The following is a 25,036-nucleotide window of genomic DNA, read 5'->3' as shown; positions in this document are numbered from 1 at the left end:
AAACAGTCCTGCATAAGAGAATTCTCATAGTATTGCACGTCCATTTGACACTTGTCATCATACTAGATTGAAAGGAAGGACTTGGTGAATTTATACCATGAGCACTTAGATACCAATCACTGTACAGCACTGACACCATTTTTTATTTTTACCATTTATTAAGCACCAACTATGGGCCTGGCTTAGTGCTAAAGACTTAATAGACATCGTTTCATTTACGCTTCCATGCTAGACCATGTATGGACTAAGTGTATTATTATCTCATTTAACTAATTAAATGGGTTTTATATCTCATTCAGGGTCATGCGATAGGTAAGCTGTGGTAGGACCAGGACTCAGACTCAGGTCTGCCTTCATTTCAAAGTCCACAATCATAGCCGTAAGACTATCATTGTTTTTCCTTATCTATGCTAGTTAAGTCTTGTACAACTGAACCTGTCAGGGGAAAACACTGTGTTCTAAAATGAGTATCGACAGGTACATTAATGTGGAAAACAATGGTGCAAAGGTTAGTATCTTAACCATAATAGTTGAGATTATTAGTTTGTAACAAGATAGATAACAATGTGGATAAGCATAGACATTTTTAGACCACCTGACTGAAGAACCAACCACACATCCTACTTGAAGCATATAAAAACAGAGATTAAAAAACAAAACAAAACACACTACAGCGTATTTAGGAAGCAAAAAATAAGTTCACCACCGTTGACTGGAACAGAAATGTTTGAGAAGCATGGACTGATTATTTCTTGCTCTCTTATATGTTAGACTCACACACACCCAAACAGAAAAGTTTGAGAAGTTTGAGAAGCATGGGTGGATTATTTCTCCCTCTCTCTCTCTAATATATATATATATATATATATATATATATATTAGACTCACACATATCCATGGGTCATATATTTGGTACAAAGAAAAGAGGGTTCTTAAGACCTGAATTCTAGTGTTAATTTTACCTCTTGTGACTTTGATAAACGATTGAACAGAGCATACCTGTGGGAGCTCTTAATTGCTTGGGTTAATTCTTCTTGGGTTTGCCATTTGCTTAGCTTTGTAATTTTGAGTCATTATTCAAACTTTCTGTGCCTTAATTTTCTTAGACATGAATTGGGCCATTATGAGGATGAATTAAATATTACAGACAAAAACTTTTAGAACATTGCTGTGAATGTGGTAGGAACTCCTCCAGCAGAAAGCCTTCGGAGCCTAGTGAGTATCCCAGGCCTTTCCTTTCTGAGAAGATCCTTTCTCTCCACGTCTCTGCTCTCCCGCCTCTCCTCCCTCTCCTCTCTTTTCTGCTCCTCGCCCCTCTTCCCTCTCTAGGCAGGCTCCTTTGTGCCCTCTGCTGGTCAACAGCGGCAGGACCTAGCGTTCTGGTTGCTATGGGTACGGAGGTAACGCGGTAACCAAGGAGACCGAGGCGGAAGTTCTGGGTGGCTAGAGCCGGCAGCCGTGACGCAGGCGGCGGGGGTCTCCAGGTGGGTCGGCTGGCGGGCTGCGGAGGGCGGTGCCCAGCGGAGGGCTTCCGAGATGGCGGGGCTGGGCGGCCGTCAGGTCTGCGGTGGTGCGGGGAGCAGGGCGGGACGGCGGGAAAGTAGACTGGGTTGAGGGTGGAGCTGAGGCTCCGGCCCAGTCGGTGTTTGCTGAGCCGCTGCCGCGCGCCCGATACAGTGCCAGGCCCACGGACTGCGGGACGCGGCATCGACCAGGAGTTGAAGCTCTTTTTTCCCATAAACAAAGAACTTCCGAGCCCGTGATGCTAATGGAGTTCATGAGAGTGAACCCCAGACAGGGAAACCAGGGGCTTGTCAATTGTAACTCCTCGACAGCCTGACCTTTTCAAACGCCACCGTCTTTTATCCTTTGAAGTCATTGGTGCCTTATGAAAAACTTGGTGACCTGACAAGTCATTACTACATCCCCTTTTGGAGGCTGCTTTCTGCCTGGATGGCCACATGCACCCGCTGTATTCTGGAAGTCACTCCTCCCAAGTAAAGGTCATGGGTGAGGGGTGGCAGATTCCTAAGAAATTTGAAGCTGTGGGAGTTTTTTCTTCTGTCCCCAAATTAGCATTAGAGGTGCTCATATATAGGTTCAGTAATTATTTTTTTTTAATAGCCTGATTTTTAAAATCCAGAGTTAGCAAGTTTTTCCCCCCCCAAGGGGGAAAAAAGTCATATAAATTTGAAGCTACACAAGATTAAAACTATGCAAACACTATGCTTATGGAAAATGAAAATAGAAACAAGAACAAAAACACCCCCACCTCCCTCCAGCACCTTATTTTATAGGCTTCTCAGAGGCCTGTCCTGACTTCCCATAGTATTTTCAGTTGTGTTACAAATGTATTTGAAAGTGCCTCAGTCTTTTGTCTATTTATTTCAAAAACACTTAATACTTTCCCCAATTATTTTATTTGCTTTTTAATTTTTTTCCTACTTTCTTCACCGGAGTGTAAGTTCACTGAGGATTGGTGCTATACCTGTTTGGTTCACCTTGTTCTTCAGTGCTTAATCTGATACCTGGCACAGAAGAGGTGTTCCTATGTTTGTTGAATGTTCATCAAAGTTTGGTAGGATATGTAGAAAAAAGAAAACAAAAGGATTTGTTGAAGTGGGAAGGAGGGTGTGTTTCTTTAAATTTTTTTCATAAGGTTGTGCAATAAATTCAAAGCCGTAAGGAAAAACTAAATATTTAAAACTTAGCATATTATTACTGGCAGTACATTATGTGTAGGCCCTCTTCTAATTGCTGGGGATTCAAAGATCAATGGCATATTTGGGATGCTTAGGGAAGCAACATCTATAAAAGCAAAGCAGCAAGAAATAACACGGGACAGCATATAATAGCAAATGAGTGTGTTACCCATGATGTCCTTACAGGAGTTCACTTTTGGTGGAAGAAATCTTCGTGGTAGAGGTGGCCTTCCAACTGGGCACCAAATAGAATAAAACTTGGTGAGCAGAGAAGTGGAAAATAAAGTATAATGCTTAGGAAGACTGGAATGCATAATTGAGGCTCTTAAGGTACCAAACAGAGCAGCTGAGAAATATTTCTTTTCTTCTGGGTATGGGGAAAAAAATATAGAAACAAAAATCTGTTACCTTGTATTACATGGGAGCAATTTGACACCCAAAAGGTTTTCATGGTGTTTAAATATATTGCTGTAAAATTTAGAAAATGGCCTGATGCCAAACAGTTCTTTCTCTAAATTTCCTTTTTATGACAGGTTAAGAGTATGAAAGGGGGAAGAATATAAATGATATGAATTAATCATTTTAAGTATGTAGAACAATATTTAGATTTCAGGACTTAAGAGGAGCTAACAGGACTGGGAATAAAATTGTAATTTCTGGCTTTGTCACTAATCTTAGATGGATGCCTTGATTTTCCCATTCCTAAAATAGTCGTAAGCGACCACTTAGGCTAATAGTAGATTTTATGAGAATGGATGGGGTAGATACATATAAAAGGGCTTGGGTTTCTGAAAGATGTGATTTATAAATTTAATGCTCTCATTGCTATTTGTAGTCATATGAAATTTCCAGTTGATACAGAATTAATAATGGTTGTATATTGATGTACTGTTGTGCCTTTAAAAACATATTTTTAAGCTATAGAGGAGTTTCTTTATAGTAAATCTGACCCAGAGGCTCATTATGTAAAACAGATGAAATCAGAGAAGCTGTGGTTTAAGAAAAGCCTTGATACTCCCTCATTCCCCTCTCAAGGTAGTTTCTAAGTGTCTCCTTCCCTGAACCCTGAGCTCTCTGAAGGCCCTTAAGGAAGATTTACAGGCCACAAATTAGAGTCCCTTTGTTTGATATCCTGCAAATTAGGTGGGGGTGGGGGGCTTGGGGGGGTGGAATTCTCATGATTTAATACATCGATAAACTGGCTCAGAGACCACTCTGACACAAAGGTCCTCTGAACTTAAACCTGGTATCTTTTAATATTACTTATCATCTTTAGTTGGCAAATATTTTAAAAAGATACCTCACCCCTTGATATCTGAAAGCAAACTTTCTTAATTGTTCTCAAGGGAACCTGCACGTACAAGGTAAAAACTGGGTGACATGGGTACTATTTAGTACCCCGAGGCAGTATTTATCAGAGATGCTGGTTGGCTGAAAGACTGAATGCAGCTGAGAAGTCAATACCTGGTTTACTTTAATGGCCCGTACTAGGAGAAAATGGCATGTGTTTATTTAGTAGGCCACTCAAGCACAAGATATTATGCTAGAGATCAGGTATTATCAGTCTTTTCCTTAGATTTTAAAAAAGATTTTAAAATACATATATATATTTAGAATATGGATAGTATCAGATAGTGAAAATATAAAAAGTGTACTTCTTTTAAGAGTTTAAAACTAGGGGCGCCTGGGTGGGCTCAGTTGTTAAGCGTCTGCCTTCAGCTCAGGTCATGATCCCAGGGTCCTGGGATCGAGCCCCACATCGGGCTCCCTGCTCCGCGGGAGGCCTGCTTCTCCCTCTCCCACTCTCTCTACTTGTGTTCCCTCTCTCGCTGTGTCTCTCTCTCTCTGTCAAATAAATAAAATCTTTATAAAAAAAAGAGTTTAAAACTACTATTTTTTGTTTAAATTCATTTTTGTTTAACATTTCTTTCTTGAGTCTCTGATTTCTAAGTACTATGGTAAATGTGTTAATCCATCCAAAAGAGCTTGCTTTTGGACCTTGAAGTATGTGTTAAAGTAAGGAAAAATTCTTATTTGTTGGCTTTTAAGTTCTCAGGTCTAAGGTGATCTGGGTCATTAGAATAACCAACTCATCTTAGATAAGTTTTCAGTTACAAAAATTGTCCCTTCTTGGGCGCCTGGGTGGCTCAGTTGGTTAAGCATCTGACTTCGGCTCAGGTCATGATCCCAGGTCTGGGGATCGAGCCCCACATTGGGCTCGCTGCTCAGCGAGAAGTCTGCTTTTCCCTCTGCCCCTCACCCCGCTTGTGCTCTCTCTCTCTCAAATAAATAAATTAGATCTTTTAAAGATAATTGTCCCATCTTGAAAACAGTGGTTTCCCAAACCTCCCATCCTGCCAATGGTCTCATGGCAAATTTTAGGAGATTAGGGCAACTCTTGATGAATGCTCCGAGTTTCTAGGATTATAAATCATCATAATTTCCTTGTTTCCATTCTGTGATAGCCAGCCCTGATGCTTGGGTTGCATTCCCAGAATAGGAACTTACGTAGAAGGAGAGTCAAACCATCATGGACAACATTGGGTCATAGTATGTGTATATGTGTGGGGAAGAACAAGGTTGGGGACGAAAAAATGGTGCAGTCTAATAAATTAGGTAACGAGAAAATTTTCCAAATAAAGATTAAACTTTGGGTATTTAATTATCAGGAAAAAAAAATGGAGTCACCAAAGGACAGGTGGCTACAAAGTTTGCATAGTAGGGAGTTTATCTGCAGTTCCCTGATTCCATTAAGTGACTAAAAGTTTTGTGCTTTGCTATTCTTCCTGCTGACACTGTTCTATCCCTGCCGTCCCAAGAAAGGTGACTAAATCTTTGTTGGTTTTACGAAAGGAAACAGGCAGAACAGCATGACTCACAATTATAATCTTCCTTTTTCCTTCATACAAGAAAATTGGCTTATGTGTATGACTTGATAAAACATTTAACTGAGAAGCCTTACTAATTGCATTCAGTGATGTGAAATGCCCCCGAATAAGACCATTTATTGGTTAAATCACATTATCAGCTGAGCTATAAGTCTGAATCATATCATCCTAATGAAATTTACAGACTTTTTTTTTTCTTCATTTCAATCTTCGTGTATTAGTTGAGTTTTATGCGTATGTACCTATGCAGTTGACTCTTGAACAATGTGGGGGATTAGGCACAGCAACTCTCCGCACAGTTAAAAATCCATGTATAACTTTTGACTTTTTTGTTTGGTAATGATAACAGTATGGAACTTTTCATGAAAAACTTAGCCACAGTAGCCTAGGGTCCAGCAGTTGGATTTCCAGATTATAATCAAAAAGAGATATAGAGTCTTTCTGAGTAGGATTATTCCTGGAGGTTTTTTTTTGTTTTTGTTTTGTTTTGTTTTGTTTTGTTTTGTTTTTCAAGGTAGCTTTAAGTGAGAGAGAGGTTTTACATACAAAGAGGGGGTTATAGATACATCCTCCCTTCCCCAAAGCAAACCAAATCTTCATTTTCCAATGGTATCTTTAGTTTTCTTTGACCCTGATTTTAGCTTTGAGAGATAGGACTTGGGTCTTGAGAAAGGAGTCTGAGTTAAATGTTCCTCCTAAGTATTTCCTTCTGTTGGAATGTTCCACGGTTTTGTCATTGTGTGGCTGTCCCTTTCATTTTGAGTTCTTTGAGGGAAGACGCTATGTCTTTCTTACCATTGTAACTTCGGTACCCATAAAGGAGTCACAAAGGAGTAGCTAAATGTTTATTGAAGGCACAAATACACTTAGTCCTACAGTGCATTCTCTACACTGCTTACAATATAAAATTATTTTGTATAATTCCATTTTGGAATTATCTTCAAAGAATAAATTTCTTCAGAATTTTTTCCAAGGTAGTAAAAATCTACCCTTTCAGGCTATGTTTGATTTTTCTGGAGGTAGAGTAACTTGAAACCAGATTTGGGTGAACAAAGCAGTCACTCTTGCTGAACAGTATCATTTTTAGTTTTAAGTGGGGCACAACAAAGTAGATCTGTGTGTTTGTTGGGTATATGATGGACTCTGCAGATGGGTTCAAAAGAGGCATTCTTTTTTTTAAATTTTATTGATTTATTTGAGAGAGAGAGAGAGAGAGAGAGAGAGCACAAGCAGGGGGAGCTGCAGAGAGAAAGAGGGAGAAGCAGGCTCCCCACTGAGCAGAGAGCCCAACACGGGGCTCCATCCCAGGACCCTGGGATCATGACCTGAGCTGAAGGCAGACGCTTAACCAACTGAGCCACCCAGACACCGTCAAAGGAGGCATTCTAAAAATGCTTTGATCAGTAGTTGCATCATTGAAATTATAAGAGAGTGTCCCAAAGGACAAAACTGAAGAACTACTTATTTGATTATGTAGACTTTGACGTTATAATAGTCTTCCATTTGGTTACTCCCGTTTGATGCCTTCCCTCCTTAAGTTTTTGAGCAAAGCTTCTAGATTTATTTTCTATTCTTCTGTTTAAAACTTTCAGTGACTCTCATTAGCTAGAGAATAAATTCCAAATGCCTTGACTTTGCATTTAAAGCACTCATTATTGGGCCTCAGCCTGTATTTCCAAGCGCATGCCTACTTTTCCCCCTCCATGTAACCTGCACATCAACCAAATGGAACCAGTCATTAGTCCCCATTCAAAAGCTGTTCTTTCTCATAGTGTGGAGTGTTCATCTAGTCCATATCTTTCTTTCTTTCTTTCTTTCTTTCTTTCTTTCTTTCTTTCTTTCTTTCTTTCTTTCTTTCTTTTCTTTCTTTCTTTCTTTCTTTCTTTCTTTCTTTCTTTCTTTCTTTCTTTTCTTTTCTTTTCTTTCTTCTCTTCTTTTTTTCTTTTTTTAGTGAGGGGAATTTCTTTTCTTTTCTTTTCTTTTCTTTCTTCTCTTTCTTCTTTTTTTCTTTTTTTAGTGAGGGGAAAAGGGGAGGGAAAGAGGGAGAGAGAGAATCTTAAGCAGGCTCCATGCATGGAGCCTGTTGCGGGGCTCGATCTCACAACTCTGAGATCATGACCTGAGCTGAAATCAAGAGTCAGATGCTTAACCAACTGAGCCACCCCAGCGCCCCCCGTATCTTCTTATATAAGCCTCCCTTCTCCTGAAAACCCCCCTTTAAATGCTAGCCAGCTCGAATTTTCTCCTTTCTTTCACTGCTTATATTATTACATCTATTTTTATGGCTTTTATAATTTCTATCCTGTTTTATGGCTTTTATATATAGGTTTGATATGCCCTTTTTGACTCTGCCATTGAGCCAGAAAACAAATCTCCCTGGGCCTTGATTCCTTCATGCCTCTCAGCACAGTGCTCTGCATATAGCAGAGACTTAATAAATATTTATGGTGGTTGTGAGTACATAGGAACACATATATAAACCAACAATATCAAATGGTTTGGCCATTTAAGACTATGGACTCTGGGCGCCTGGGTGGCTCAGTTGGTTAAGCAACTGCCTTCGGCTTGGGTCATGATCCTGGAGTCCCGGGATCGAGTCCCGCATCGGGCTCCCTGCTCAGCGGGGAGTCTGCTTCTCCCTCTGACCCTCTTCCCTCTCATGCTCTCTCTCTATCTCATTCTCTCTCTCTCAAATAAATAATAAAATAAAATCTTAAAAAAAAAAGACTATGGACTCTATGGTAATGCCTCTTATATTTCTTTAAGAGCATTCAGAATTTGAAATTTTTATTGGTATAAAAATCTAATAGTTGTGCATGTGATTCAGTAATTCAGCATTACAGAGTAAATTATTATAGAACCATGAATAATTGGGATACTCAGGAAATAGGGTGTTCTGAATAATTTAATTTTCTGGTTAACTAGGAGTTGGGCAGAAAAGCTTTTTTGTTTCACTTCTTGTTAAAAAATTCTTTCTAAATATACTAATTTCTGATCTTAGGAAAAGAGCATCATTAAAATTTTCTTTGATGAATGAGGATATTAGAATGCCTTTGGGTAATTATTACATACCTTAATTCTCATTTTCATTACCATATATGTACAAAAAAAGGTTTTGAGTTTGGATTGTATCTTGAAAGTCCTTTTCTTTTCCTATATTTAGCCATGGATATTATTTTTGGATGGGAACAAAACCTGATAGATATTTTGATAGTCTTTACCATAGAAGGATCCGTAATATGTTCTCTGTCTTAATGAGTGCATTCTTCACTTTCAATTGACTATTTCCATTGTCTTTTGCTATATAATTATTGGTAAAATTTTAGTTCCATCAGATATGCTGTATTTATAACTTTATTAGTATATAAATATAAAATTTATATTTAGCACATATATATTTATTGTTTAACCTTTCATTCAGCTTTTTCCCTCATAATGATTTCTGTTTTTAAAACTTGCCGGAACTATATGCAGTTTTGAATTTGTAATTTACCTGCTTTACTCTGGCATAATTCTTTTGTCTGTTACTTTTTCAGAAGTTTTTGCAAATCACAATGATTTTTATATAATATTAAGACAGTGGGAAAAAACAGACAGTGATCATGAACACCAAAGATTTTGTAGTTCTTCCATGGGGAAAACCTGGAAATTCTGTAAAGCTGAAATACAAGTAAGTGAATGTATATTTACTACTTAAATAGAAATAATTGCTAAAATTTCTGTATGTTGTAATTTAAAGTATTCTTTTTATATGAGACAGTTTAGACTTGAGCTTAAATTTGTGAGTTCTTATCTCCATTTTCTTTACTTTGGTGTATTTTTGTCTATAAGAGAGTAGGTTGGATATATAATAAATCCACAATAGTTTTTAAAGTGAGGACTAAAATTACTTATGCCACAAATTTGAGGTGAAAAGTTATAAGTAAAATTTGGGTTTATTGACTATTAAAGCAATCTAACACAGTTACCAATAGTTTGTGACGCTTGTTCAGAATTAAAAGGAATCACCCTGAAGAAACTGAAAGGCACTGAAATTTTGGGAGACTATTGGGCCTAGAGATCTTTAAACAGAGAATAGAAGGTGCTACCTAGCCCAGCCCTTTGCCTACTAAGGGACAGTATGTTAAGTTCACCTTTCTCAGGAGGGGTACCTTCTGTCCTGGATTGCCCTGTGGATGCATTCAGCTAGAACCAAGCCATTCTGGGTATCCTGGGAATTTCATGACATGGCAGGAGTACTGGAAGTGTCAATACACTCTTTCCCTTTGAGGTCATCTAGGGTCACTGGAAATTCCCAAGGCCTTTCTCTCCAGTATCAATAAATTCCAGCTGGTTTGGATTAGGGACGGGCTGTCAACTTTTAATTTGAGCTTTGAGTTCCCTGAATCAGATCAGTAGTCCTGCAGTGTCTTCAGAGCCTTCCTAATTCTGCCTTCACTTTTGAGATATTGTGTGTAAGAGCATGTGTAAACTGGAAAATGTTACACAAATACATGGCATTCTCAGCACAGTTGACCCTTGACCAACATGAGGGTTAGGGGCACTGACCCCCTAGCACAGTCAAAAGTCCATGTATAACTTTTGACATCCCCAAAACTTAACTGCTAGTAGCCTACTCTTGACCGAAGCCTTATGGATAACATAAACTCTCAAATAACACATATTTTGTATGTTGCAGGTATTATATACTGTATTCTTTCAATAAACTAAGCTAGGAAAAAGAAAATCATAAGGAAAAGACAACAATACTGTACTGTATTTATCAAAAAAACTTTGTAAGTGGACCCATGCAGTTCAAACCCCTGTTGTTCACTATCAGCCTTATTTATTTTACCATTTTTTGGTGGGAGAGGAGCTATCCAATTGCTACTATTACCAATTTTGTTTTTTGTGTGTATGTGTAAAAAGAAAAAGGGGCATACAAAATTTGATTTTTGGTCATATATTTCCTGTCTGTGTTTATATACCTATAAACCCTTTATCCAAACATTTATTAAATGCACACGTTTTACACACTATGCTAGGGAATGGTGGATATGAAAGTAAGAAGACACAATCTTTGCTCTAAGGTAGTTTGTGGAGGACGTGAATAGATAAAATCACATTTACGAGATAGTGTGAAGCATGGTGTGATGAGAAAGCACAGGGGGCTATGAGAACATGGCCCAAACTACTGGGTCAGGTAAGAGGAGGTCTCCAAGCTTCACCTGAATGATGCAGTTAGTTGGGTAGTTACTGGGGGAAACTTGTGCAAAGGCACAGAGACCACATAGTTTGGGAACTTTCAGACATATCCAGTGTTTTGTCGAACAGAGATTTATAGAACAAAGTTGGAGAGAAGGGCAGGGTTGTATAGATAGTAAATTAACTTGTATGCCACACTAAGGAGTTCGGAATTTATTTTGGAGGTAAGGTGGGGATCACTGTTTTATGGCCTGCAGGTCTCCCTGATCCACCCATGATCAATAACTTACAAAAGCTAGGGCAGGAACAACCACTCTGTGGTAATTGCTCTGGAGTTCCCTTTGTCCCCCTTTCCTTATTACCCTTGTCCCCCTATTTTCATTTGATACTGTCTTAACGATTATCTTAACCTTGTCTGACGTATTGGTGTTCTCCAACATTTGTCTTCCTCTTCCTCAGCTTCCAACTCATTTCAGGAGGTTGTTTCTGGCCCTTGGATTTGTTGGGTGGACCTGGTCTCTGCAGGATCAACCCTAGTTTTCCTCAGTGGCCCTGCCTGCCCCCCGGCTCTGTGTCTGAGGCTGTCTCCAGGGGGATCCCTTGTTGTGTTTCACACCCATAGCATCCCATCAACTTGACCACTTGGTCAGTAAGCCAGTCTTTTTTTTTTTTTTTTCAGTCTCATCCCTTTCCTCTACCACAGTGGGGTCTTCAGAAATATTAAAAGTTTTCTGAGCAAGTGAGTAACACAATCACATTTGTACTCTTGAACTCTTCCTCTGGAAGCCATGTGAAAAGTGTTGTGGGCCATTGAGACTTTGGGCAGGGAGACCAGCTCAGGTATCAGTCCTGAACTGTATCCCCATCCCATCTCAAAGTGATCTAGGCATCATTATCCTTCTGGTTGCCCAAGTAAGAAACCTAGGATTATCTTAGATTCCTTCCTTGTCCCTTCCCTGTGAGTTGCCTACTTCTGGTCAGTCTCCAAGTCCAGTTAATTTTATTTTCTTATATTTTTCAAACGCTCCCATTTTTCTCTCTACTGTCTCTATCCAGTAGGACCAGCATCATCTCTCTATTATTAGGATTACCGAAATAATATCCCAACCGGCTGCCTTGCCTTGCCTTTCAGCCTTGCACTCTCTAATTTCCCATTCTGCAGTCAGGGTGATCTTTCTAAATAAAATGCAAGTCTGATCAATTCTCTTAAAGTCCTTTGGCAAGTCTCATTGCTTATAGAATACAAATCCTCGTCATGGCCTACATGGCTCTTCATGATCCGGCCACTCTCCACCTCAGCAGTTCCATTTCTTGCCACTTTACCCATCCTGCACATAATGCCTGGTCACATGGAACCTCTTGCTCCTTGACCCACACATCACCCGTGTCCACTTGTGCCCACACTTTTCTTTCTTCCTGGAATGCTGCTTTCACCACTTTCCTTTCATCCCTTAGGGCTCAGCTCAGACTTCTCTTTCCCCCGAAATGCTCTTGCAGGCCCATCGGCTGGTTGTGTGCCCTTTCTGTGTGTTCAGGTACCTGCATGTACTTCTCCAATGGCAGCACCACTATACTGTATTTCAGTTACCTTCAGGCATGCCTGTGTTCCTGTCTGTACTGACAGCTCTACTGGGTCTCGTACCCCATCACGACTATCACATACCCTGTCCCCACCATGCCTGTTTGTACTAGGGGCTGAAATACTCCCTGTGGAGCACATGTAATGAAAAGAGTGCCTCCCCCTTGGTATCTCTGCCGATTTCTCCGAACCCTCTGGCAGCCTCTGCCTCCTTTCACTTTCCATATAGCTCCCTGGATAGTGACCACTTGGGCACGTATCTTTGGCCCACTTGCTCTTTGGTGACTGCTTCTATAAATTAGCTCCCTTTTCTGATCTCCATTATTTTTATTTTTCAATGCCTTGCCATTGAATCCCTGGGTACGCACACTACTTGTATATAGACAAACACTAATGTAGTAATAAAGGAAGAGATTTAAACTCATGATAGATGATACAAGCTAGAGAACTAGGTTGGTGTAGACCTATGGGAGATGGAGTCAGTGACTAATACTGATAAGAAACCGGAACTGCAAAATGAAGAAAATGGCTTGTGTCAAAAGTTTGATGAGCTTCAGATATTATCACCAAAATCTCTTGTGCGAGAATCTATAAGAGGGATCCTTTCTGTCCTCAAAAAAAGTTACTCTCTTATTGCCTTCCTTCAGAGGAAACAATAGGTGGTGTTGGCCCAGTTCCCATTCAATCCTTTTGATGGCTCCTATACTGAAACCCTCAATAGGTGCTTTTTCCCTTAATGGGCCCCAAACAGGCTCTGCTCTTTTTTTTTGTTTTTTTTTTTTGTTTTTTTTTTTTTTTGTATTGTGCTTGTACAACATAGAGGTAGAAATTTATTGAAGAGTTCTAAGATGATCAGGTCAGCAAAAATGTGTATTCTGTCTATAGAGAAAAAAATAGTTATTTTAAATGGTATGCTTCAAACTATTTGAATACTTTAGAGGAAAGACAGTATGAAAATTAGAAAATATTTTTTCTTTTGCTTTCTATTTGTATAGCATAGATATTTGTGCATATGTAAAGGCAGAGTTCATATGGAAAGTGAATTATGATTTGAAACTTTTAGTACTGTAATAGGAAAAACAAAATTCTGAGATTGGAAGAGATACATACGTTAAGGAGAATGTTAATGCAAGGTAATGCTAACTTTAGAAACCATATTTCACAGAATGCAAAGGAAGTAGTTAGAATACTTCATCACTTACTCACTATTCATAATTCTCATTAAACGCCAAAGATGATATAAAACTATTTTGCCTTTTTTGTTGTTGTTGTTTGTTTACCACAAATGAACATTCTATGTTTAACTCTTACTCAGAAATGCTCAGGAACTGAGGATGGAGAAGGTCCAGTTAGAATTGGAGAACCAACAGATGGAAAAGACGCTACAGGAATTCCAGTCAGCTCGGAGCAAAGGAAAGGAAGAAAGAGAGTAGGTGACATTTTTAGGGATTTTGAGAGGAATAAACTGAATTGGGTAAAGAACTAATTCATATATTAATATATCATTCCACAAAAGATCTGCCCTGAATGAATAATTTCTGGCTTATCCTGATGAACAAATAGTATTAAATTTCTCCTACTTTTTCTATTTGTGTCCTTTATATAAGGCATGTTGCTTTTTAAAATTACCATTACTTCTGTTTCCTTTGAACCTTATTTGGTCTTACACTTCCTTATTTCTCTTCTTACATGACTCTTCTGAACCATTAAAGTCTGGGATGTTTAGCACAGCAATACAGAAGTTGGCCTTTGCTCTCATAAAGCTGCCACCCATAGGAGATTGCTTTTAAGGTCGTTTTTACTTATGAAAAGACTTTGAGGGGGCAGGAGTTTACATGTTCATATGTAAGAACCATTCAAACCCTCAAGTATGTTTAAAATATTTTTAGACAAATGTGTTTTAGCTGAAATTTTATTAATGAGTACTCTGTAATATTGTACTTTGTATCTATACTAATTTTATGGGGCATTTTCCTTTATTTATTTATTTATTTATTTATTTATTTATTTATTTATTTATTTATTTTAAAGATTTTATTTATTTGAGAGAGAGAATGAGATAGAGAGAGAGAGCATGAGAGGGGGGAGGGTCAGAGGGAGAAGCAGACTCCCTGCTGAGCAGGGAGCCCGATGTGGGACTCGATCCCGGGACTCCAGGATCATGACCTGAGCCGAAGGCAGTCGCTTAACCAACTGAGCCACCCAGGTGCCCGGCATTTTCCTTTATTATGAAAATAATAAATGTAGATGATAAAAGTCAAACAACTGATAGTTATGTAACAGAAATTATTTCTTCTTAGCTCTAGGCTGACTCCCAGCCCATTTGCAGCTCTGTTTTTAACAATTAAGTTTTTTTTCTCCACAAATATCTTAGCTTTGTATAAACCTATGTATATATATGTGTATGAATGTGTGTTTGTGTATATCTCACATGTCTTTATTTTTTTTTAAGATTTTATTTATTTATTTGACACAGAGAGAGAGAGAGAGAGAGAGAGAGAGAAGGAACACAAGCAGGGGGAGTGGGAGAGGGAGAAGCAGGCTTCTCGCCGAGCAGGGAGCCCGACGCAGGGCTCGTCCCAGGACCCCGGGATCATGACCTGAGCCCAAGGCAGGCGCCCCAATCTCACATGTCTTATGTGTTTTTACAAGTGAGGTTATAAAATGATTCACACCCTATTTTTTTTTTTTTTTTTACTTAATACATCTTAGCACTCTTGCCACATCAGCATGTAATTGATGTCATTCTTTTAATGGCCACATAATATTTCTTTGTGTATTTTTCAGACCTTTATTAAATTTTCTCAATATTGTAGTTATAAGTGCTGCTGTGAACATGCTTCTACGTATATTTTTGCTTACATATGCAAGAATATTAAAGGGTGAAATTTTAGGTCAAAGTGTATGTGCAGTTTACATTTTGGTGGCTATTGGAGAAATTGTCTTTCAGATAGGCTTCAAAAATGTATAACTTTCTCCTACAGAGGATAGCTGCATATCTCATGTGCTTTGGCTGGTACTAAATATCGCCAGGCTTTTTGTATATTAAATTTGCTTTTGTTTGGTCTTATCAAATATCCAAGTGATATCATCAAATATCCAAGCAATACCTTCTGAACCATTAAAGAAGATTCAGATGTTTACTATAGCTCCAGTAGTATTTCTCTTTATAGAGTCTGATTCTTTGAAAAATATTCATGACACATATACACACCTTCTCTAATAATCGGAGCATTGACTTAATCAAGGCTCTCAATGTCATATGTCATCCCAGGTGACAAAGTATATTGTATATTATGCTGCTCTTCTTTTAATGATCCAGTGAACTTAGTTTGCACTTCTCAGTGGCTCATGAAATATTTGTGAATCAGAGTTCCTGAAATCAGCCCCAAGAGTGGGTTTTCATTAGCTGAGGAACTTTTTGTAGATGTTTTTAAAAATGTTCTAAAGCTTGACTGAGTTTTCAGAAGAGGTAAGTGTTTTTCTAAGGTCACATAGATAGTAAATGTCACAGCCGGAATGAGAACCTGCCACTCACTGGTCAGGAAGAAAGAAGTCCAATATTCTGACCTTGACTTTATTATTTATTGTCTGTGTGACCTTGGGCAAGTTTTTGTCTCATTTTTTAAGTGAGAATTGGACTTCTGCCCTGTTGACTTCAGAAAATTTTGTGAGACTCAAAAGTGCTTTGAAAACTAGAAATTAAACAGTTTGCCTTCTTTGTCATCTCTGTTACCTTTCAGTGGGGGAGCTGATTTGTAGTCTTAAATACGGAATTCATCGCTTAGATCTGCCGAATATTTTGGGTATTGTTTTGCTTCCTTTTCCTCTTTACATTTGTAGACCCTTAGCTTTTAAAACTGCACAACAATCTGTAAAGTTTACTATAAATCAGTAAAGCTATCTTTAATCATCATAAATGTCTAAAAAAGGAAATTCTTCATCTGTGTTTGGACATTTTATTTTTATTCGTTTCTTCTCAAAAGCTCCAAATATGGTAGAGCTATATTTTAGAATTGCTGAGGATATTATGGCATCATTGATATTTCATTTTCATTTGGTGGTGGTCTGTTACATGTTAATGACTGAATTTCATTTCTTGAAACAGGGAAAATATATTTGTTTTCATTAAAAGGAGAAATGTATTTAGTAATTACATTTTGTCTTCCGTTTATATATATTGAAGGTCAAGTAGATATCACTGGAAATCTGGACAAGTGGGAAAATTGGGTAATCAATCACTCATGATGTCACAAAATAAAGGAAATATTATTAAGGTAGGAAAATATCATTTGGCTCTCAGGGAATTTGCTCAATGAAGGGATATAAATTATAGTTTTTCAGATCTTGTATTCCCTTCTATACTTAAGAACCTACTATTCTTATTTTAACAACTGCATATTACTGGATTTTGATTAATTTTTATGGGTTAATCTGTAGCTTTCATTATTCAGATATATTTTATTTTTCATCTGCAAGATGATTTTTAAAAATTCACCTTGAGTAGAATCTTTCTAAACTGAATTTTTTTTTACAGTTCAATTCTGGTTTCAAGTATGTGAAATACAACTATGTAGTTTTATATTAGGGTGAAAACTAAATTATTTGATATAACAAAGGACAAACTTTTTTCTGCCTTTTTATTGTATCACATTTGTTTAATAGTGTTTATGTTTTGCTTGGATAATGATTATTATTCATATGCTATTGATTCCATGTGTGAAGATACCCGAGAAAAAATGCTTTCAGGTTTCCCAGCTGTAGAATTGCTTTATCTTTACTGTGTATTATAAAATGAAACATTACATTATATTTAAAATTAAAACCAGATGAGTGACTTTATGTAAGGAAAGCTGTTTTGTTTCTGGATTGTTTAGTACAAGATCCATGACTTTATAAGTTTTAACTTATATAGCTTTTTCTCTTTTATATACCTATCATTAAACTTTCTTTGGGCCAGTTGGTGACTATAAACATCTTACTTGGTGCTTCTAACCTTTTTGGCTTCAAAAAAGCCTTTTATTCTTTAGTGTCATTCTCTTACTGATATATGTTTCTTTAATTTTTGGATTAAACTCTTTATAATCTACTTCCCATTTCTCATGATCTTTCTGAGATAGTGTTCCATGTTTCAGATGTTATTGAAATATATTAAAAATGCTGACTCGTGATTATGGACTTATTTATTCAATAGCAATTATTAACTGCCTCCTTTGTCCCATAGTGCATTATCCTTGTTCTCAAGGACATCCTCATCTAATGTGAAAGATGATGCACATATGAGAATAGAAAAAGTCAGTATGTCATTTTGGTCATAACCATTTAGTGTATGAACCATCTGTGTTTGGGAAAAAAACACTTTAGTTCTGCAAATAGTTGAAAGTATTCTAGATGTCTTTGTAAGGAAAAAATAATGAATAAATCATAATGCCAGGCCCCACGAACCTCATAATTGAGTCAGATGTGAAAGCATGGGGTTTAGGGAGCTCTAGAAGGTGGGCGTAAAAAGTGAGCCAGAGCAGGAGGGAATACCAGAGTTCAGAGTCTTGACTCTTTCACTGTGACAGTGGAATTCCCTGACAGCTTTTGAGCAGGAAGATAGCAAGATTAAGGTGATGATTTATGATGGCTGATCTTGTTTAAATATCCAGTGCATTAGGAGTTTATAAACAGAGGAGAGAACAAATGATATTGAAACTAGTTTCATCATGTCCCACATCAATAAAAAATGTATTTTAATCATGGACTTTTCTATACATGAATTTTTTATTTATTTATAAATAGAATTTATTTATGTACATGATAGTTTACTAATATATCATGTGTGTTGAAAAACAAATTGTGAACATTATTTAAGGATGACATAAACTTCATTTCTTCTTTCTGGTCTTTTCCTGAGCTCCCTTGGGCATGCATACATGCTACTTTGGAGGCCACTAGTATAGAGGCAGAGAGACTATTTAGAAGACTCGTAAAAGAATCTAGAGGTCAAATGAGAAGTGTCTGAACTAGAATGTAGCAGAAGAAATATAAAGAAAACTATGGAACCAAAAAAACAGTGAGAAAGGAAAGGAAGAAGTCAAATGTGTAACTGATATTAGGCTGGATTGATTGACAAGGAGGTAGAATAAAGAAGGAAGCTGAAAAAAATTTGGGATTTAGAAATCCCTCCCTCCCTCCTTCTTTCCTTCCTCCTTTCCTTCTTTCCTTTCTTCCTTCCTCTCCTTTTCCCAGCTTTGTTGAGGTAATTGACAGTTAAAATTTTAAGATATTTTAAAATGTACAGCATGATGTTTTGATGTATGGATACATTGTGAAAAGATTTCACCCATAGGGTTAATTAACACATCCATACCTCACGTATTTACCTTTCTCTTTCTTTCTTTCTTTCTTTCTTTCTTTCTTTCTTTCTTTCTTTCTTTCTTTCTTTCTTTCTTTCTTTCTTTCTTTCTTTCTTTCTTTCTTTCTTTCTTTCTTTCTTTCTTTCTTTCTTTCCTTCCTTCCTTCCTTCCTTCCTTCCTTCCTTCCTTTCTTTCTTTCTTTCTTTCTTTCTTTCTCTCTCTCTCTCTCTTTCTTTCTTTCTCTCTTTTCTTTTCTTTCTGCCTTGCCTTGACTTGACTTGACTTGCCTTTCACATTTAAGTTCTACCTAGCAAATTTTGAAGATTTAGAGTTTTGTTTGACTTCTTATGTGTTCGTTGAAGCCAAGAGAGTAAATGTGCTTCCTAAGAATTTATAAAAAGAGGAAGAAAGGTATAAAGGATAAAGCTCAGAAAGGGCAGATGTGAGGGATAAAGCTCAAGGAATATGGAGGTAAAAGAGAACTTTAATATTGATAATCACTATCTATTTTATACCAGTCAACAGTTTAGCTGCTTTTCCTGTTTTTTTTCTCATTAAGTGCTTATATCACTCTTAAGAGACAGTTGTTATTTTTCCAATTCCCACAGATGAAGTAATTTAACATCAGAGAAGTTCACTTGCTCAAGGTCAAGCATCAGGGCCAGGATCTGGAATGCAGGCTTTCAAGCTGGTTCTCAGGTGATTTGCCAGCTCTTCAGTAAAGGGAGCCTGAGAAGAGGAAGAGTGGTAGCTGTAGAATCAAAGTAATGTAATTTCATAGAAAACGAAAGTAAAGGCGAAGGTGTTTTGACTATGATTTTAGACCGGTGTTTCTCAACAGGGGTTAATTTTGCCCCCCCAAGAGACATTTGGCAATGTCTGGAGACATTTTTAGTTATCACCACCAAGAGGGTTTTGGGTTTTGGTTAATGATAGATAGTGGCTACAGGCCAGGAATGCTGCTATGCATCCTACAACATACTGGACAGCGTCCCCACCAAAGAATTATTTGGCTTAAAATGTCAATGGTATCAAGGTCAAGAAACCTTATGTTAAGTCTATATTGATTAAAATTCTGACTCATTTCATTACCTCTGTGATTTTAGGCAAGTCAACTTTTCTGAGCTTCTGTTATCATATTTGTAAACATACAAAACAATACTTGCTTATTACTTTATATAGAGTTTTAAGCAATGTTAAGATTTTACATGTGAAACCAATTGTAACATTGGCTGAAAATCACATTAAAAAATTTGTGGAGAATGAGAATTAAAAAAAAAACACTGAATTTAATTTGATGTTAGATGGAAAAATATTATAAAGTGGTTACAGAAAGAAAGGTGGGGGGCAGTGAGTAAAGTCTAATGTCACAGGGAGCATGAGAACGGTAGGTAACCTCTCAAGGATCTAACAGGATCAAGGAAAGACTTTATTACAGTTGACCCTTGAAAAACACAGATTTGAACTGTTCAGGTCCACTTAATATGCAGATTTTTTTCAATAAATGTATGTACTGTAAATGTATTTTTTTCTTTCTTATGACTTTCTTAATACCATTTTATTTTCCCTAGCTTACTTTATTGTAAGAATACAGCATATAAGACATATAACATACAAAATATGTGTTAATCAACTGTTTATGCTATTTGTAAGACTTCCAGTCAACAGTAGGCTATCAGTAGTTAAGTTTTTCGGGGTCAAAATCGGTGCCCCAACCCCCATATCATTCAAGAGTCAACCGTATATTGTTTATTAGACTCAGAAACATGTGAGCCAGTTTGTAGCTGAGGGATGGACTCACTAATGGAGGAAAGATAGAAGATGCCAATGAGAGAGATGCCAGTTGCTGGGGTGTAGTCTTTGAAGAGATGGATCCTTAAGAAGGGCTTGACCAATGGAAGGAAGACACATTGTATCTGATAAGAAAGATGGAAGAGAAAACAAGTGGCAGTAAAGGTAAAATTTTAGAGGTTGCATTTGACAGGAGGTGAGGCAGAAAGCTGTGGAAAGATTTAAATGGGAAGACCTCAACATTCGTAGAAAATTTGAAGGCAGGCTCATCTGCTCATAATAAGGAGGCGAAATGGGGTAAATGTGAGTCTTTTGGAATGGAGAAAGTTTGAAGTAGCTACTGTGGGAGTCATGATTGAGGTTTAGCACGAAATGAATAAGTAGACTGCTGAAGGGCCATGGGAGCATGGGTTTGTAGGGGACCCCAGTCAGGATTATTTCATCACATTGGTAGGTAGAAGTAGAGGTCTAAGAGGAAGGAGGTAAGGTGATCATGGTTAGCACTGAGAAGCTCTGAGTCTGGGCTTTTGAAGGTGTGGCCATTCAGACTGCTGCTTAGGTTTAAGGTTTGGTCATAATGGTCAGGTGGCTGAAGAGGCACTTAGATGTTCACAGTAGTCAGCATGTTGGAGGGTTTTCAGCATCAGGGTGTCAGGTGAACATGGACATTGCAATCTCCACGATCATCACCCAGAACTGTGGTGGAGAGAAATACTGAACAGATTGCTATAGTTCAGGTGGAAGAGGATCCCGGATATTGATAAAGGCGGTCAGTGGATGGTGAGGACCTTCAGTAGAGGCATCTTTGCTGAACGATGAGATCAGAGCAATATTCTGGAAGCAACACTGAGGAGCGAACGGAGAGAAAAATTTTCTTCTCTCCTGGTGAGTGCAAGGGAGTAGAAATGGAGCTAGTTCCTCTGGAGAGTTCTCTGGAAAAGGTTGTGTCTGAGGAAAGGTGGGCCCAGTTAATGTGAACTTTTGCAAGAGGTATTTTTAGGAAAGGTTTAAGGCATGGGATAAATGACTATTTAATAAGGACTCTATGGACTAGCAGGGAACCAGGATAGAAGAACAAGCAGTAGAAAATGGCAAAGGTTATGTAGCTAATTGGATTAAGAATAAGAATATTTGGAAAGGTGGCTAATGGGAGGAGTGTGGGCCCAGCATGGCAGATGAGGGCATTGGTGGGAGTTTGGAGGCATTTGTCAATGCCAAGGAGGCTGATGACAGCATAGTCTGACTCCGACAGCCCAGGTGATGTGTCTGTATGGTACAGCCACTAAGCTTCCCTGACCCCTAATGGCACCTCTTCAGCATCCTCTGATACTGAAGTGGGTTAATAAGGCATAGGCTTCAGGATATCAAATTCCTGATGTTTTGGATATATACGTATGTGCATATACATATATACATGCATGTGTGTGTGTGATGTGTGTATGGTCCAACCCTACCTGACCTTCAACTCTTTACTAAACAGATGAAAATCAGATTTAGGAGGAAATTCTATCTGCCTAAATATAGCAGCTAGCAGTTTGTTCACTGAAATATTTTTATGCAGTTTGAATCATTTGAAGTAAATATGGCCATATTTATAGAGCTGAAAAATATTTACGATAATAAAAGCAAATTATAAAATTTCCCTAATAATGGGTTCAATTTGCTTTGGCATTGCCATCCTGCCCAGCTAGCCTATAACCACATTGATCAGGTTGCAATTCAGATGTATCGTTAAGGTAATAATATTGGATAATTTCATTATGAAAAAAAATGAGATTAAATTATCTGTAACTTGTATAACATTTTCAGTTTAAAAATAAAAGTGTGATTCACATAAAAATTGATTATTTCAATCCTGTTTTCTTTTCTGCTGTGTTTGGTACATAGCATCTGAACAGCTACTCAAAGAATGTGAACAAAAAAATGCCCTTTTGAAGCAAAACCACTAGATTCACTGAGAATAATTATGCCTAAATTTTCAAAGATGACTGCGGTTGGTACAGCCGTCGACATAGAGGCAAATGTTGTTCTCATATTTTCATGTACAAATTGGGCAATTGAGCATGCAGATTGCAAATTGAAAACTAGGCATGAATTGACAGGGTCTGTATAAATGTGAACCATTCCTACATGCTCGTTTGTGTACTTTGAATGTTGGTTTTAATAAGACCAAGGCAAGTATGTACAGTTGGTGAATCTGTTTTATGTCTTAAAATCTTAAGATCCAAGGATTTTAAGTGACTATTTGAAACACCTAACAGCGAAGCTTATTTACTCAATATTTTGGCTATAACTTCAGAAAGTCAGGGATCACAGCTAATATATTGAAGGCTAAATCTATGATGCTTAAACATGTGGTTCTCCAAATTAGACAAATAAGATAATATTGGCTTCTACAGTTATGTAAGCACAGTGGCTCAGTCAGAATTCAGTTTAGATTTAGTCTACACAAATATTAGACTTTGTGTGTCTCAGAAAGATCAGAGATAGAAAAGGCTTACTGAGCCTTTAAGTATTTGAATACTAGTGCTTTCCTAAAATAATTTCATGATGATATATAATTATTTTTGTTCAAAACATAATTTATGGCATGTTTCTAAAAGTGGTTTAGATGTCTCCAAGTTTTTTTTTTTTGGTATTTTCTCTTAAAAGTTCTATGTATGCTTTAATCATGATTTTCTATTAATTTTATATTATTCTCTCAAAATGTTTGTTTTGCTCAAGATGCACTGAAACGTTATGGCTCTCTACCATTTTTGTTAGTAACTTAAACTTTCTTTGAATAAGAGACTGTATACCTGACAAATAATATCTATTTTATTAATACAGCTTTCTGCTGGAAAAGTGAAATTAAAATTACTGAAGGAGCAACTTCAAGGTAAACAGTTCACCACTGTGTTATTAGATGCTAAAGATATAACTTGCTTACTTTTTCATTTGAATTTCATAGAAAATTGAAGTGTTAGAATTGTTCATGCAGTATAAAGATTCTAAACCCCCAAATGATGACTCTGAAAAGACTTTTGATATTCAAATTCATTTTATTTATTTTCGGGGGGGCAGCCTTATTTTATGTGAAAAAATGTTAAAATATGAATATAATAATAACGTTTTCAAAAGTGAGGACTTTGATAGTACTGTTCTGTAAATTCTATTTATATAATCTTTTAACCAGGATGATAATTGAGCCATATAAAATTATATACTGAAAATTTCCTTCTAGCAATCTAAAAGAATATTGAAAATGGCTTTATATTTTAATAAATTATTTCACAATAGCAAAACCCAAGAATCAATTTTGAATTCACAGTAATTCCAAAAGAAATAAATTTTTTATAGAGGATAAGCACATTTAATTTGAATGGAAAAGATAATTTGGTAGAACAAATTCTAGAAATCTATATAACATTTATTATAGAAGATGGTTCTCTGTGAGCTTCATTTAGTTTGATCTGGAGATGGGACAGAAAGCCATAGGGATTCTATCAAGAGTGTAGTTTTTGACATTCTGTGATTTCACTTGTCCGATTCAAGTGAGTTTTAAGCAGAATGGGTGTGGGCAGGTATATGGGCCCTGAGGTCACAAGGGGATGCGAAGGGGACTGTGGCCTCCACAATTGACTGGGAAGAGTAGACTTGGCTGCACACCATTCTTACTGGGCAATTAATATTTAAATACTCTTTGAGAATTTAGAAATGTGCATAAGTTCATTACTTTATCAGTCAGAAAACTGAACCTTATATTTTAATGTGATTGGCCTGACATTTATTTTTTTCCTTCTAGAGCCAGTGAAACCACCACTTAATTATAAGATGGCCAATCCTTCTGAAAGTGAAAAATCCAAGATAAAAGGGAAGGTTTGTGGACAGTGTGAGAACAAAGCTGCTGTGCTGGTATGTGCACTATAAAAAGATACTAGAACTTAATGTTCACATGGCCTCACTCTCGCAACTTGACCTGCTTTGGGAGCCAGATACTTTTCCTTCGCTGCCGTTCTAAAGGTGAAGTGTGCATGCCGCCCTGTTCAATGCACTGCATCTTACCCTCTCATTCCAGTTTAAGGATATCACCTACCTTTTGCTCTTGGATCATGCCTGTCAGCATACAAACATGCTGCAGTACTTTCCAAATCAAAACTACACCAAAAGTTCTTCTGTGACCACTGCATCTCCCTCTGGCCCTTGTTAATAAAACTTCTAAAGAGTTATCTACACTTGCTCTCATCGTATTCTCACTTCCTGTTCTCTCTCTCTCTCTTTTACTGAGGTATAATGTACTTACTGTGAAAGAGAGACCTTAAATGTACAATTAGATGCCTTTTGACAAATGTATACAGCCCCATCAATATAATAGAATACTTCTGAAGGTTCTCTTGTGCCTTTTCCAATTCATTTCCACTACAAAGCCAACTACTGTCCAGTTTTTTACTACTGTGTTTAAGGCTGCCATGGACATTTATGTGCACGTCTTTTTTTTTTTCCCTCAAATGATGTTTATTTTTTTTCCTTAAAAGTTATGAAGTGAGGGGTGCCTGGGTGGCTCAGTCATTA

The 25,036-nt window shown here is 37.4% G+C and overlaps 1 protein-coding gene across 11 annotated transcripts in view; it reads left to right on the top strand.

Annotated features, from left to right (window-relative positions):
* Window positions 1-1,426: 1,426 nt before the first annotated feature.
* The window catches only part of ZBBX (zinc finger B-box domain containing), a 119,313-nt gene continuing 95,703 nt past the window's right edge, over window positions 1,427-25,036 (top strand). For 3 of the 11 annotated variants that reach the window (XM_027585051.2, XM_027585047.2, XM_027585042.2), the window contains exons 1-7: window positions 1,427-1,484; window positions 9,127-9,260; window positions 11,454-11,513; window positions 13,669-13,782; window positions 16,540-16,630; window positions 23,315-23,363; window positions 24,270-24,379. In XM_027585051.2, coding sequence (XP_027440852.2) covers window positions 9,193-9,260; window positions 11,454-11,513; window positions 13,669-13,782; window positions 16,540-16,630; window positions 23,315-23,363; window positions 24,270-24,379 — 492 coding nt within the window. In that variant the 5' untranslated portion in view covers window positions 1,427-1,484; window positions 9,127-9,192. The other 8 variants (XM_027585046.2, XM_027585043.2, XM_027585044.2 and 5 more) reach the window with 8 other exon arrangements.

The sequence above is a fragment of the Zalophus californianus genome, chromosome 1, assembly GCF_009762305.2.
Source record: "Zalophus californianus isolate mZalCal1 chromosome 1, mZalCal1.pri.v2, whole genome shotgun sequence".
NCBI lineage: Eukaryota > Metazoa > Chordata > Mammalia > Carnivora > Otariidae > Zalophus > Zalophus californianus.
The sequence above is the reverse complement of the archived record's forward strand: the minus strand, read 5'-3'. Positions and strand labels throughout refer to the sequence as shown.